Source organism: Carcharhinus amblyrhynchos, chromosome 27, assembly GCF_965287045.1.
Source record: "Carcharhinus amblyrhynchos chromosome 27, sCarAmb.v2.hapA, whole genome shotgun sequence".
Classification (NCBI taxonomy): Eukaryota; Metazoa; Chordata; class Chondrichthyes; order Carcharhiniformes; family Carcharhinidae; genus Carcharhinus; species Carcharhinus amblyrhynchos.
The window spans coordinates 4,796,745-4,812,952 of NC_137350.1; the positions used below are offsets into that span (position 1 = coordinate 4,796,745).

General features: G+C 42.7%; 1 protein-coding gene across 4 annotated transcripts in view; it reads left to right on the forward strand.

Annotated features, from left to right (window-relative positions):
* The window catches only part of ddx42 (DEAD (Asp-Glu-Ala-Asp) box helicase 42), a 67,953-nt gene extending 53,064 nt beyond the window's left edge, over positions 1–14,889 (forward strand). For all 4 annotated transcript variants that reach the window (XM_080213805.1, XM_080213803.1, XM_080213804.1 and 1 more), the window contains 5 exons: positions 949–1,050; positions 5,918–6,042; positions 8,413–8,523; positions 10,111–10,209; positions 13,585–14,889. In XM_080213805.1, the coding sequence (XP_080069931.1) occupies positions 949–1,050; positions 5,918–6,042; positions 8,413–8,523; positions 10,111–10,209; positions 13,585–14,343 (1,196 nt within the window). In that variant the 3' untranslated portion in view covers positions 14,344–14,889. The remainder of the gene's footprint in view (positions 1–948; positions 1,051–5,917; positions 6,043–8,412; positions 8,524–10,110; positions 10,210–13,584) is intronic.
* Positions 14,890–16,208: the final 1,319 nt, after the last annotated feature.

Here is a 16,208-nt window from a genome sequence, read left to right on the forward strand (position 1 = left end):
CCTAGGAAATAGTTTCTCCTTACTTTATCAAACCCTTCATCATTTTCATTGCCTCTCTTAAGTGATCTCTTAGCCTTCTCTGCTTAAAACACTTCTCCAGTGTCCTCAGCCAACTGAAATTCCTGTTCTTGGTATTATTGTAGTACATTGTGGCTATACGCTCTGTAAGGCCCCAACATCCTTCCTAGAGTGTAGCCCCTGATCAGGACACGCTGCTCTGGCTGAAGCTTGATTAGTATTTGATAAATGTTTAGTATAACTTACTTGCATTTGTACTCTGTTCCTCTCTTAATAAAGCTGAAGGTGTCATAGCTTTTTTTTAGTTACCCTTCTTAGTTTGTTTTGTCAATTTCTGTACACGTACGCCCAGATCTCTCTTCCTACACTGCTTTTAAATTTGCTTTCCTCTCATTTTTCCTACCAAAATGCATAAAATTTCAAGCTTTAACTTTCATCTGTCATGTGTTTGCCCACTTCACCAATCTATGTTAATCTATGGTCTGTTGCTTCCTTATTGTTTACTACATTCCTGCATTTCGTATTGTCTGCAAATAGTGAAATTATGTCCTGTATGCTGAAGACCAGATCTTTGACATGTATCCCAAGGCATAGTGGTACAAATAGCATCGTCTGGGGAATAATAGTATCCTGTTCATCAGTCTGAAATGTATATAGGGAACCAATGCTTGTAAAACTGCCAGCCAACAATAAGCCGGGGCCTTCATAAAGGGAGAATACAAGTTAGCAGGCAGTAAAATAGCCCTGCGAGATACAAGTATTTTATTGATCAAGGTGATTTATATGGTCATAACGTGTATTTTAAAAAAGCAATATAAGGTTCGTAACTGTCCTGGGATGCTGGAACATCTTTTGAAACTCTGGGGTTATTTGAGGTCGCTCCCACCACCTATAGATGTTGGAATAATCGCATTGTTCCATTTATTATAGCACGTGGTTTGGATATTCCATCCATTAAGACAGTGATTAACTACGATGTGGCTCGTGATATTGATACACACACTCACAGGATTGGACGTACTGGCAGAGCAGGTAAGGAGGTGTTAACTTGTGCAGTGCGCATGCACCCATTATAATGTTCAACAAAAGACTTCAAAATTCTCCATTATTTCACATTGTGTAGAAGTGGTCATTGGATGAATGTATTTCTTCATCCACTCGAATAGTTCCGGCTTGTTGGGATTCCCTAATCTAACCAATCTGAAAATTCTGTTTCATAGTTTTTCTACTATTGCCAGGTTGCTCATTTTGCAAATTTTATGCAGTTATTTAATCCCAAACAAGTTTTTACATGATACTGCTGTAGTTCTTGCTCACTTATGGCAACATTGTATATATTTAGGAGTGACAATTTAATATCTTTGTTTTATTAAAATTAGCAAACCATAGAATTACTGGATCTTTTTCTGACTCATTACAAAATTCAGTGAATAAACTTATCTAAACATTTATTTGAACACACAATTTCCCCTCACATGCTGTATTGTGTTGTCATTTATCTGTTTGCCCTGCCATTTTCGATGCCTGGTGTAAAAGATTTATAATGAAAAGTAACACACTTTGGAAAGAATGCTTTTAAGTATATTTATTGCTTTAATTAAACCTAAGGACGTGAAGCTCACGGTGTTGATGGACTAGTAACCAGTGGTTACATATGAACAAGGAGCAGGAGTAAGCCATTCAGCCCCTCGAGCCTGATCCATCAGTTAATAAGGTCATGGCTGATCTGATAGTAGCCTCAAATTTGCATCCCAGCTACCCCCATTAACCTGCCACCCCTTGTTTACCAAGCAGAGTGAGCAGTAAGGGCTTTGGATCAAAGGGGCTTGGGAGAAAAGGGCCAGTTAAGTTTAAATTCTTAACTGTGTTTAGTAATCACTAAGAGACTGTGATGGAGGGGCATGTGATGTGCTGTGCTGTTTCTGTATGATGTGGGAGCTGGTGGATCCCAATGTCCTTCACAGTGACCATGTCTGCAGTAAGTGCTGGTTGCTTGAAGAGCTCCAGTTCAAAGTAGATGAGCTGAACTCTGAGTTTCAGACACTGAGGTTCATCAGGGAGGGGGAGTGTAACCTGGATAATGGGGTACAAGAGAGATCCACACCCCCTAGACTGGCTAACTCTAAGGGTCAGGAACAAGAGGGTGCTGCTGGGGGGAGGAAGGGTGAGAGGAAGGAGGGGGGAGTGGGGAGGAAGGGTGAGAGGAAGGAGGGGGGAGTGGGGAGGAAGGGTGAGAGGAAGGAGTGGGGAGGAAGGAGGGGGGTCCCAAAGCCCTCAGCCTCTCAATCTGCACAACAGGTTTGAGGTTCTTGCTCCCAATGTGGACAAGAACGAGGGCTGTAAGGTTGATGAGCAAACTGCCCACGGTACAGTGGTGCAGACACAGGAAGATGAGGAATGTAGTGGTAATTGGGGATAGTGTGGTTAGGGGTATAGACACTGTCTTTTGTCACAATAATATAGAATACTGAAGGGTGTGTTGTCTGCCTGGTGCTCGCGTCCAGGATGTCTCATCTGGGCTGCAGAGGAACCTGGAGTGGGAGGATGAGAATCCGGTTGTGGTACATGTGGGTGCCAACGACATAGGCAAAATGGGAACTAATGATCTGCAGAGGGAGTATGAAAAGCTAGGAATCAAATTAAAAAGGTGGTTATCTCTGGATTACTACCTGAACCGCATGCAGATGGGCGTAGGGTAAATAGGATTAAAGAGATGAATGGGTGGCTCAGGGATTGGTGCGGGAGGAATGGGTTTGAATTTATGGGGCATTGGCACCAGTATTGGGGCAGATGGGACCTGTTCAGATGGGATGGTCTTGGTCTGAACCGTGCTGGGACCAGAGTCCTGGCGAATCGTATAACTAGGACTGTAGATAGGGCTTTAAACTAATTAGGGGCAGGGAGGGTGCAGGGGTGGGAGAAGTTAGAATGTCTAAAGTAAAAGAGAGGGTACGGGCATGGGAAAATGTTGAGGATGTCCCAATAATAAAGGGAGTAGGGGGCATGAGAAAGGTTGGTAACGTTCCTTAAAGTAGGGTCCAGATAAAGGCTGGGATGAAGACACTTTATCTGAATGCACGAAGCATTCAGAACAAAGTGAATGAGCTGGTGGCGCAGATCAGCACAAATGGATATGACCTGGTGGCCATTACGGAAACGTGGTTGCAGGGTGACAGGGACTGGGAGCTGAATGTCCAGGGGTATCAAGTGTTTAGGAAGGATAGACGGGAGGAAAAAGGGGGTGGGGTAGCTCTGCTGATTAAGGATAATATCAGGGCGGTAGTAAGGGAAGACATAGGCTCCAAAGACCAGAACATGGAATCGTTGTGGGTGGAGATAAGGAACAGTAAGGGGAGGAAGACACTGGTGGGTGTGGTCTATAGGCCCCCAAATAATAACTTGGAGGTGGGGCGGGCTATAAACAAGCAAATAAATGATGCGTGCAGAAATGGAACGGCGATAATTATGGGGGATTTCAATCTACGTATTGATTGATTGACCAATGTCGGACACGGTGGGCTTGAGGAAGAGTTCTTGGAATGCTGCCGCGATAGTTTCCTTGAACAGTGTGTGACGGGACCGATGAGGGAGCAAGCTATCTTAGATCTGGTGTTGTGTAACGAGGCAGGAAGAATCAGGGATCTTGTTGTGAGGGATCCTCTTGGGATGAGCGATCATTGTATGGTTGAGTTTTTGATGCAGATGGAGGATGAGAAAATAGGGCCCCGAACCTGTGTCCTTTGTTTGAATAGAGGGGAGTACGATAGGATGAGAGAGGAATTGGCAAATGTAGATTGGGGGCACAGATTGGTCGGTAAGACTGCTGAGGAACAGTGGAGGATCTTTAAGGAGATCTTTTTTGGTGCTCAGCAGAAATATATTCCAATGGTAAAGAAGGAACGTAGGAGTAGGGATAATCAGCCGTGGTTATCGAAGGAAATAAAGGAGAGTATTAAATTAAAAGCTGATGCGTTTAGAGTGGCTAAAAGTAGTGGGCGAGTAGAAGATTGGGAGAGGTTTAAAAATCAACAAAGATTGACTAAGAAGTTGATAAAGAAAGGAAGGATAGACTATGAAGCTAAACTGGCACTAAATATAAAAAAGGACAGTAAGAGTTTTTACAAATATATAAAGAGGAGGAGGCTGGCTAGAGTGAATGTTGGACTCTTAGTGGATGAGAGGGGGGATTTAGTGGTGGGGGATGAGGAAATGGCTGAGGCCTTAAATAAGATTTTTTGCCTCAGTCTTCATGGAGGAGGACGCGAATAGTTTGCCGGATATTAAAGACAGAAGGATGGTAGGAGTTGAGGGCCTTAATGCGATTACTGTCACTAGAGAGATAGTGCTTGATCGACTAGCGGGACTGATGCTGGACAAGTCCCCAGGACCGGATGGAATGCATCCCAGGGTTCTGAAGGAAATGGCAGAGGTGATAGTAGACGCCTTAGTAATTATTTACCAAACTTCGCTGGATTCCGGGGAAGTGCCGGAAGATTGGAAAACGGCTGATGTTACGCCGCTGTTTAAAAAAGGTAGCAGGCAAAAGGCAGGGAATTATAGGCCGGTTAGTTTAACGTCTGTTGTTGGAAAAATGTTTGAATCCATCATCAAAGGAGAAATAGCGAGGCACCTAGAGAAGAATTGTTTGATAGAGCAGACGCAGCACGGATTCGTTAAGGGGAAGTCGTGTTTGACGAATTTATTGGAATTCTGAGGATGTGACTACTGCGGTAGACAGAGGGGAACCGGTGGATGTGGTGTTTCTCGATTTTCAAAAGGCGTTTGATAAGGTGCCGCACAAAAGGTTGCTTCAGAAGGTTAGGGTGCACGGAGTTGGGGGTAAGGTGTTAGCGTAGATAGAGGATTGGTTGCCTAATAGGAGGCAGAGAGTTGGTATCAATGGGCGCTATTCTGATTGGCGGCTGGTGACTAGTGGAGTGCCGCAGGGATCGGTGCTGGGGCCTCAGCTATTTACCATTTATATAGATGATCTGGAGGAGGGGGCTGAGTGTAGGGTGTCAAAATTTGCTGATGACACGAAGATGAGTGGAAAAGCAAATTGTGCAGAGGGTGTGGAAAGTCTGCAGAGGGATCTAGATAGGCTGGGCGAGTGGGCGAGGACCTGGCAGATGGAGTACAATGTTAGCAAGTGTGAAGTTATCCACTTTGGCAGGAATAATAGTAGGAGGGATTACTATTTAAAGGACGAAAAGCTGCAGCATGCTATGGTGCAGAGGGACCTAGTCCATCTAATCAAGTAGGAGTGAAAATCACAATGGTATTTCTGAGATCCTCCCATTGTCGTCTGTGCCATTTATTCCTCAACCACCATCACCAAAGCAGATTCCCTTGTCATTTATCACTTTATGAAACTTTATTGTGCAGAACAGGCTACTCAATTTGTCCCCACAACAATGATTGAAAATGCTTTGGGTTGGTCTGAGAATTTGAAAGAGCTATCTTGGCCTTTTGGCTAAGATCAAGTGTAGAATGGACATGCTGTACTTGGTTGAAGTCAATAGGTTACATTTCAGCTTCATTTGAAGCAATTTTTAAAAGCGGCATCTCGGCCTTTTGGCTAAGATACAAATGAGATCACACTTTAGAGGAGGAGCTATGCCTACTCCAATCAGTTTGAATCATGTAGATCAAGCTTAAGACAGGAGGTGAGAGCCCTGTTTTGTCAGCTTGGATCGGGAATGTCTCAACTTGTTGAGACTCTGAATTGGACTTGTTTTTAACTCCAATTCAATCAAATCAAAAAAAAAGTGTTGGGTACTACGTATCAGAACAAAAATTGCCCCCCCCCCACCCCATGCTCAATTAACCAATGTTAACTTGAGCCTGTTAAAGGGAAAATTTAATTCTGCCATGGTTTACCCTGTTTCTGTCTATCCAGGAGAGAAAGGTGTGGCATATACATTGATGACCTCCAAAGACAGTAATTTTGCTGGGGATCTTGTTCGCAATCTGGAGGGAGCCAACCAGTACGTTTCCAAAGAGCTGTTGGATCTGGCTATGCAGGTATGCTGCTGGAAAGTCCTGGATCATGTCTCCCATCAATGAGCTTTGCTCCTGCACAAGTAACTTCATTGCTGAAACATTTCTTCGCAGCTTGATTCTCTAGAGCCTGGAACCATCTTGGTCACGCATCTCTATGCCCTTGCTAAAAATCTGCCCTGTTTAAGATCAAAAATACACGACACTGCAATCTGCAATGTCAGTATGAGTTGTTCTGATGTGTAACCCCATATTCTTCAAATGCACCAGAGGATGTGACTTGCCTTAATAATGACTGCCTCACACTGACCAGATATTTTCAATGTATAATCAATGCTCATTCCAAATCATCTTCCTTTTCAATCTCACCTATGCAGTCAAATCCACTGAATTGTTTTAGGTAACAATTTAGGTCGGCCAGACCTAGGAGCAGCGTTGGTGGTGTTGCCCCTTTACAGTGAGGTCCCATGTATGAACTTCAGTCCACTAAAGAAGCATTTTTTGTTTAGCAACAGCTTTATTTTCTGTGTACAACATATGATTATTTTCTGATCGTTCATTGTTTTGTGAATATGCCTTTCTCTTTGTAGAGTTTGAGTGCTAATCTGCTGTGGTTTACCTGTTCCTTTGTATGCTGCATACCAGGTGAACAGTTTTTAATGTAACTAGTTAGCAAATCATAACTTAACCTGGCTTTCAGCAGGCAAGATTCTGAACCCACAGCAAAAGTTTGCTAGCGACTTTATTCCCTCCCCTGCTCTACTGAAGGTCCTGAACTTACTCCTGCTGGGTTACAGTTCCAGCTGAGCTTCCAGGACACTGCCTAGAGGTTGCCAGACTTTGTGTCTGAGCCTATGTAATGAACAACCGTTCGTCATGCATTGTCACAACCCAATCGAATCCCAAAGGTTCACGCACACGTTTTCCAACAAGACACACGGCAGTGATAGTAGGCAGGAACCTTTGCTGATTCTTTCCCCTTCGTTGCTGCAGAAACCAATTGTACAACTGCCTCTGCAGCTGAGTTAAGCTGACGTTTGAGATCAGTCCCTTGCTGAAAAGCTTTTGCATTGATTTATTGCACTGACTGATGGTGAAACCTGGGCCATCGATAAAGTACAAAAAAACCAATCATTCAAAAAAAAATTATTTGAATGTCAGGATGAAAATGGAAAAAGCTACCCAGTGCATCTGGTTCTAAATCATTCAGGTCCACATGCAGGCTGCCCTTAAAAAATGTGTTGTACACAAAGTGATTTGCAAAGGTGTGCAATCTTTCTTGTCAGAGTCACTTGGCGATTTTTTTTTTCCCTAATTCGGTGAGGATACCAAACCTGTCCCATCAGGAATTCCCTGTTCTTTCTTAAATACAATGGTCAGCATTAAACAGAATTTTAAGAGCTCATAAAGGGTTTACTCCCAAAATATTAATTTCTTTCTCTTTATTAGATGCTAGCTCCCACAAATCTATGACACTCGCATAAAATGTTTCATTATTGTACGTTGTCTTATGTTCTAGAAACCATTTTCACTCGCATACCCAATTGCTAGGTATACATAGAGTTTTCTGAGTGATATCCCTCTCCATCCCAGAGAGAGAAAATCAGGGGGTAAGCACTCCCGGTCTATACCTTGCACCACTCCAGCTGTCTGTTTCCATAGAACCATAAAATCCCTACATTACAGAAAGAGACCATTCTATCCAAAAAGGCTGCACTGACTCTCTGAATTAGCATCCTACCCAGGCCCTTCCATTCACTCTATTCCTGTAACCCCATGCGTTTATCGTGGCTAATCCTCCTAACCTAAGCATCTTTGGACTCGAAGGGGCAATTTTGGCATGGTCAATCCACTTTTAACCTGCACATCTCACATGGGCAGCACGGTGACAGTGGTTAGCAGTGCTGGCCTCACAGATCTAGGGACCTGCACGGGTCACTGTGCAGAGGCTGCAGATTCTCCCCGGGTCTGCGTGTGTTTCCTCCAGGTGCTGTGGTTTTCTCCACACACCAAAGACGTGCGAGTTAGGTTAATTGGCCATGCTAAATTGTGTCAGAAGGATTAGCCGGCTAAGTATGTTGGGTTACGGGTATTGGACTTGGGTGTGATTATTGTCGGTGCAGATTTGATGGACCGAATGGTGTCTTTCTGCACTGAGGGATTATATTACATCCATTTCAATCATGTACATCAAATCTTGGAGATGGATCACCTCTTATCTTGACTGTGAATGGCCAGAGGACAAGCAAATTCGACCAAAATGACTTCTAAACGTTAAAGAACTACCTTCAATTTGTTGCTATGTATCTCTAATATTTAACAAAAGTATTAATTTACTGCTGTTACTATTTCAGTTCAGCAATAAGTGTTTTAATAACTTTTTTTCACTGTCAGAACCCATGGTTTCGAAAATCTCGTTACAAAGCTGGGAAAGGAAAGAGAATGAATATCGGAGGAGGAGGATTAGGCTACAGAGAACGTCCAGGGCTGGGCGCAGACATCTCAGTGAGTAACTGTTATATTTGATGCTGCTACCATCATTAAATATTCTTTAATTGATAGAAAGTCACAGTGAAGCAAGGATGGCTTTTACTGCTGTGTACAAATAAGAGAGAGTTGGTGTCTTGAAAACTCCCAACCTTATGTTCTGCCCAGAATTGTTCTAATTTATTTTAGATAAGCTTCTCCAATGATATTGAAGCCAAAAATGGAATGGGCTACACTAAAAATAATGTTCCATTTTTGGTCTTTAAGCAGCATTAAGATATACTGCTGTTAAATTGTTTTGAACATACAGGACTGTTAAACCCTGCTGTGATGCATCACACTGTTAAATTTGATTGAGGTTAAATCCTACAGTCTAATGAATAAGACTGAGGTGCAGGTAGATACTTAGAAGTATGCTGTAGCTATTATTGTAATATGGCTTACAGAAGAGCAGAACAGGCAGTTCTGCAGGGTTTCACACAAGAGAAAGAGGGGGATAAGTAGAAGCGGGGGCACAGCTTGGAATACTCTTTTGTCAGCACTGAGTAACAGAGTTGCTACTTTTATTTGTCCGGGTTTCTTGCTTAACCCAGTAGACGTTTCATAGTTTTGCCATTGAAATTGGAATAATTTTCAAATCTGCCTTCATCTCCATAGAACCAGTTACTGGAATAGTCAAAGCCATACTGACTCACATAGTGACTGGTATCCTGTATAAAGTTGCAGACTGTAGTTTTAGTTATCCTCTGCTATTATAGCTTCTGATTCCCTTACAGCTATCAAAGTCCATTCAGTTTCAGATGCACACTCTTGACACCATGTTCAAATGGTGGATTAAGTAGTTTCAGCTCTCAAACCTGTCGACACCAAGGATGATGTCAAAGGTTACATGATTATGGCAAACCCATGGCCACATTGCAGTAAAGACATTTCTCCAACAATTGCAATCCTGAGAGTACAGAGGAGATTTGAGTATCCAGTAGAAATTGGATTGGCTAGTTAATATTTCCTTTGGAACAAAGAGTGCTGAAGGGAGTCTTAGTTATGAGAAGCCTAGATAGAGTGGATATTGTTCTTCCTAGCCACTCTTATTTCCCTTAGCAGAGAGATGATAAACAGGGCGCATTGATTTAAAATAATTGGCAGGAGAATTAGAGGGGAGTAGAGAAGTATTATTTATCCTGAGGGAGATGCAGTGGTCTGGAATTTGCTGCCTTAAACAGTAATAGAAGGATGAATCATCATCACATTTACCAAAGTATTTAGATATTGTTTTGAAAGGCTATAAAGTAAAAGACTAAAAATTAAGAGCTGGAAATTGGGATTCAGCTGGAAAATGGGATTCGGCTGGATAGCTCTTTCTCAGCTGTGACGGATGCAATGGGCAGAATGGCCTACTGCCCCTTTTTTTCATGTTCCATTCTATTAAATCCTCTATGGTGATCTGTGTTGTTAAATCCCATTGATGTAAACCACTACCAAATCCTACCGCAATATATTGCTCGGCTAACTACTCAGTTTCTATCGCGTGAACTTGGGTATACTTGACTTTGTTAACCTTAAACCTGTTGCTTGATGCATGGTAACCACAATTGTTTTATACAGGACAGAACATCTGGCAGTGTGCTGTCTAATTACGAAGCATACAAACCATCCACAGGGGCAATGGGAGACAGAATGTCAGCTATGAAAGCAGCATTTCAGGTAAAGACTCTGAGCCATCTGTGGTGTTGGATTGACAATGATTTTGTAGCTACCCCTAACTTATTTCAGGGAGATTGTTCTGTAGTTCCTGGGATTATAAAAGTGATTCTGATTATGTTTTTCACCCGAGGAGCCCTTCATATGACTGATTACATAGCAGCTCAGCTTTACTGGCCAATATAGTGCTCAGAAAGTGAGTGCTTACATGTTCCATTCATTGTTTTCAGTTCAAAGCAGAAGTCATTTAAATACTCAGGAGCACCCAGAGCTGCCTACCTGTACAGATATTGGAATCATAGACTAGAATCCCTACACTGCAGAAAGAGGCCATTCAGCCCACCGAGTCTGCATCAACAACAATCCCACCCAAGCCCTATCCCTATAACCCCCCATACTTACCCTGCTAATACTCCTGACACTAAGTGGCAACTTGCCAATCAATCTAACCTGTACATCTTTGGAACATGGGAAGAAACGGAAGCACCCGGAGGAAATCCACGTAGACCCGGGAAATGTGCAAACTCTACAGACAGTGTCCCAAGGTTGGAATTGAACCCAGGTCCCTGGTGCTGTGAGGCAGCAGTGCTTTACAATAAAATCAATTAAAGATAACTAGCAACCTACTAATGGGATAATTGTCAACTGAATGCAAAATGGTGGCAGACGTTACCTGAAGTAATTATGGTTGCAGGGGATGGAATTAATAAGCTGAGCAGAAATACTAAAGTGAGATATTATAGTATCAAATATCCCGCAGTTTTGAAAAGCAGATACTTGCTCACTGTGACTGCTCATTATAAGTAGTGATTTGTTAAACAGGGTTGCACTGAGCACAAATGTATGAGGCCATTAATAACTCGCTGGAGGACACAAGAACTTCATTTCTGCAGCGTTCACAATCAGATCAATCAAAAATATATATTTCGAAGGAATGCTTATATTAACATTACATTATTTTAAAATGCAGCTCTGCATTACGAGCGTCTTCAATCTATAAAGAAAACTCAATATTGCAGATAAAATTTATCCTGTAATTAATTTAATGTTTTAATTCCATTCATATTCCCCTTCCAATCTAGATGGGTTCCCTGTAGTGAGAGGAAAATATGAATTTCACCACTCATCAGTACAGGAGCCGCCAGGTTTAGATTCCTGATTCCTGCTGCATTAATTGAACTCAGCAGTTGTTTAGTGTCAGGTGTTGAGGCAAATCCTCTGGGTTCCTACTCAAACATGTTTGCTAAGAAGAGAAATGAGCTGTAATCTGGCATCCCGCTCTCTCATCCGAGTTTAACAGGTTATCAATATTCATCAAGACCATATACCAAAAACCATCCTCACTCTGATGCCTCAACCAGTCAGCCATTGTTCTCACACAAGGATTATTGAGCTCATCTTCCTCAGAGGGCATCAGTTAGTGTCTGAGCTATTCCAGTTGGTCACAATGTGTTGGCAGAAGCCAGGTTGATTTTCACCTCCTTAAGCTTGATCCATTGAGCTCCAGCATAGTCACACCATTATTTTGGCTTGACAGGAGCACCCTGTTATTGTGTTACTACTTTTAGATTAGCACATGGAACTTAGTAAGATAGAGGGTTATAGGTAAGCCTAGTAATCTCTAAGGTAGGGACATGTTCAGCACAACTTTGTGGGCTGAAGGGCCTGTATTGTGCTGTAGTTTTTCCTATGTTTCTATGTTCTACTTCATAGTAGCAGTGTGAAACAGCTAGCTACTAGCTTTACAAGAGTAGTTCCAAAAATAAGAAACTTGAGTTATGAGGATAGATTGGAGAGGTTGGCTCTGTTCTCCTTGGAGAGAAGAAAGCTAAGAGGAGTTTGATAGGTGCTCAAAATAGTGAGGGGGCCGGAAAGAGTAGTTAGAAACTGCTGCTGCTTGGTAAAGGATCAAGAATGAGAGGGCGCAGATTTAAAGTGATTTGCAAAAGAAGCAAATGTGATGTGTGAAAAAGCTTTATCTGAGGAGTGATTCCGGTCTGGAACACTGGAAGTGTGGTGGAGGTAATCTAGAGGGCATTAGATGATTGTTTCTATTCAAATAATGTGCAGGGGTACTGGGAAAATGCAGAGAATGGCACAATGCCAGCTTGCTCGTTTGGAGAGTCAGTACAGACGCAGTAGGCCAAATGGGCTCCTTGTGTGCTATAATAATTCTGTGATTCTGCGCTTCACCTTTTCAAATTTTTGAGGTACGTTGCTGTTTAAGGTAACCTGATAGAGGCTGGGCACCTTTAGGGCTGAGTGTGATGGCCTTAGACCTGTTCATGATATGTTCAAAATAATCTTCTGAGGATAGCCAGTATCCCGCAGGGTGATGTGCCCAATTTCAACATCAAGCTTGCATAGTGAGTAACTGGTTTTGGGCTCTATTTACAAGGTTGCCTATTATTATATACAGTTTTTACATACAGATTTAAATATAGCAAATGTATCATTCACATATCAGAAACATGCAAAGGGTAGTTTAGCTGCCGTCCATCGAAAACACATGGAACCCAACAAAGGTGTTCACAATGGGCAAGGTACAGACAGTACCCAATCAGCCTGTGCTTGCAAAACGTGAACACAGTGTCCAACATTAGATTTGATTCCGCGATTGGATGACATTTGCTAAACAATCTAGTGTGCTAAGAATTACGCTGACAGCCAATTTAAGATTGTCAGTCAGGCTTGCAGTGTGGCAGATCTGCCTGTACTAGAAGCTACGTACATTAATATGCAGGGCTCTGCCCTTCGTAGCCAGAAAGAACCTATATACATTGTGCCTGTTCCTGCTAAGAAAATACATGCAAGCCATTCACCGATTGATACATTCCTCGGGGCAATACCTTGGACCAATAAGATTCAAACTGCCGGGTTTAAATTTCAGACAGTGCAGTTAACTGTCAGTTACCCTCAACTGGTACATTTTCCATGGCAACACCTCTAACAAACAGAATCCACTTGTCAATCATTCAACACACTTCTTACACAATATAAAGTTGTTGATTTCCTTTACATTATCTTTTTACAAATGTCCTGATGAATGCCAGAAGAAAACCTTTGACAAAAACGAAAATCAGCAATATTGAGCAATCGTGAAGAGTGTCTAAGATCGATTGCACCGCCTCCAATATTACAGTGTCCAATTACATTGCAAAAAGGGATCAATGAAAGCCTCAAAACCTTTTAGCCACAACAGAACTTTCTAATGCACTAATACTTGTTCATTACATCATGTTTTGTGTTAAGCAATGTGAGGTTGTAGTACATCACAACTCAATTTATTGATGCAGTGTTTCTGATACAGCTTTAATATGTTTGTGTCTGGAATGTATCTTGCTGCATACTAACGTTCTTCTTGTTTTGTTCCACCAGTCACAATATAAATCACACTTTGTTGCAGCCACTGGTAGTGCTCCGAAAATCACAGGCTCTGCCGCTGGTACTAGCAACTGGACCAGCGCTGGGAGCCTCAGCATTATCCCCACCTGTCCTCTGGGAAACCCAATCATCAACCAGCCCCCAGCTCCCAGCAGTAACATGGCAAGTAGTGGACGGAATAAAGACAGCAGCAGTCGCCCTGGTGAGGTCAAGGCCAGCCGCATTGTTGACGGTGGCTCAAGCCGTTTTGAAGGCAGCAGTCGTCACAGTGACAACTTCAGTCGTCATAGCGATGGTGGCAGCCGTCACAGTGACAGCGGCAGCCGTCACGGAGATTCTAGCAGCCGCCATTCTGTCAGCAAGTACAACGATCGCGGAGGTGAGAGCAGACACAGTGATCGGAGCAGTGAGAGGCACGGTGACCGGGGCAGTGACCGCAACAGTGAAAGACACGTTGAGCGCAGTGAGAGCCGGCACGGCGACCGGCGCAGTGAGAGCCGGCACGGTGACAGGCACAGCGAGAGCCGAAGTAGTGAAGGCCGGCACAGCGAGGGCAGAAGTTCCAGTCAAAGCCGGAGTAGCGGGGAGAGCGGGAGTATGAACGAGACTGGGAGCAGCGGAGAGAGCAGGAGCACCAACGAGAGCAGGAATGGAGACAGTAGAAGCAGTAATCGGACCAGTTCCGCTGAGAATGACGGCTTTGCTGTGCCAGAACCACCTCCCAGAAAGAAGAGGAGCAGATGGGACAATTAAATCCCAACATTTGTGTTCCACACGTTCTCTTGCAGACACAAAGATGCTTACACTTTGAATCTTGTTAGAAACTAAATTGCATAGTTTTATCTCCATAACATCAATACATAAAAAGGGACACTACAGAACGGATTTTTATTTAGTGTAGTGAACTATGTATCTTGTATGTTAGTGTTGGTCTTTGAAATGGAAAACAGTCATTGGGAGTTTTTTCAAATTGTCAGAGACTTTCAATATACATCTGTTTCACTTGTTTTACCTTTGCTCTGCTCTTTGTGAAACATTAAAGTCATCTCAAATGTTTCTTAAATTGTCCTGAATCCTACCAACGTTTTGTTTTTTGCTGATTTGCGTTGTAAAATGCAGCTATGTTTGGGTTGACATTACTATTCTGACATGCGAAGGCTACAAAGGGGGAGCTATCTTACTGTCTTTTCCCCAGGCTAGGGTCCAGTAGGCTCTGCTGTCAGTCTTGTCAAAGTCTGATCACCAAATCACTCGGGATTACTTTTAAGAATGTGACTCTTTTATGAAAAAAATAAAGAAAGGATAATTCAATGAAATGTTTAAAGGAGCTCTGATTGAACTGATTCACACGGTAAGAATGTACATGAGCGGTTGTGCACTGCCGTTCTATTTCAAGCTGTTTTGTGAATGGAAAGGAGAGGTGTGAACTAAACAGATACAGTATGAAGAAACTTGAGGTAGCAAACATCAGAGCATTGTCCTGCCCCTGTAGAACTCATGTTTAAATCCAGCTTTCAGTGTGTGTGGTGCTGCAAGAGCAGTGGGTAGCTCAGGATAACTGACAGGGGAGGATGTGCCTCATGGAGCTTACATCGAGGAACACAGGGCAAGGAAGTTTCAGCTCCTTGGTGTCAATGCTTGTGAAATGTGTGTACCAGTGCTGCCTCCAGCAGCTGGCTTCCCAGCATAAATACCCACAAGTCGAGTGGCAGCAGAAAAAAGACCATTTATGTCATGCCAGTTGTGATCATAAAGTACTTTACAGCCGACAAAATACTTTGGAAATGTCCATTAGGAATGAAGCATCCAAAAGGAGTTGCTACCTAGATATGGATTGCCAAGCACCCAGGGAGCAGGAATACTTTACAGGTACTTTCGGTAATCCTCTTTATCATTTCCTGCTTCTGTTGGAATGTTAAACAAATGTATTATCGAGGAAGTCTTTATAATACGCTTAGAAAACACACAGGTGATCAGACCAAGTTGGTACGGTTTTAGAAAGAGTATTCATATTTGATAAATTGATTTGAATTTTTGGAGAATGGAGCCAGTAGAGGGGAACCAGTTATTATGATTGTTGGCCTGACCCTGCCATGTGGGGGGAGGATCAGATTAAGGACCGATAACGTTTAAAATAGATTAGGGTTAAGATGGCCTGCTTTTAGAATAAAGCCACAAGAGTCCATGGATTCTGAACAAACAAAACAAGCTTTACTGTACAAGTTCAGAGAGATGAACAATTTACAATATCTATCTTATACTCCCAACATTCAGGATAAGTATGAGGTACATGTGAATTAACAGCAGAACTGTGGTTAAAAACATCACACAGAGGAAATGACAGATGCGATCAAGAATTGAGTCCATGGATTTTTTTTGAGAGCCCCCAGTCTTCAATAAACAAGTCAATCTCATTGAATCTGTCTCATAAGGGATTCCCAACTTTACCTCTGAAAATCTCCCCTCTGAATTGTCTCACAAGTCACTACAACTCGGATAGATTTCACAGGTTTTCAACCTCCCCTTCCGAGATTCATTCTCCCTGGATTCCTGAGTCTGTAGGTCAGTCTCTATTTACTGGCGTAACCTCAGGTCTTTGCGAGAAAGCTTGCTTCACT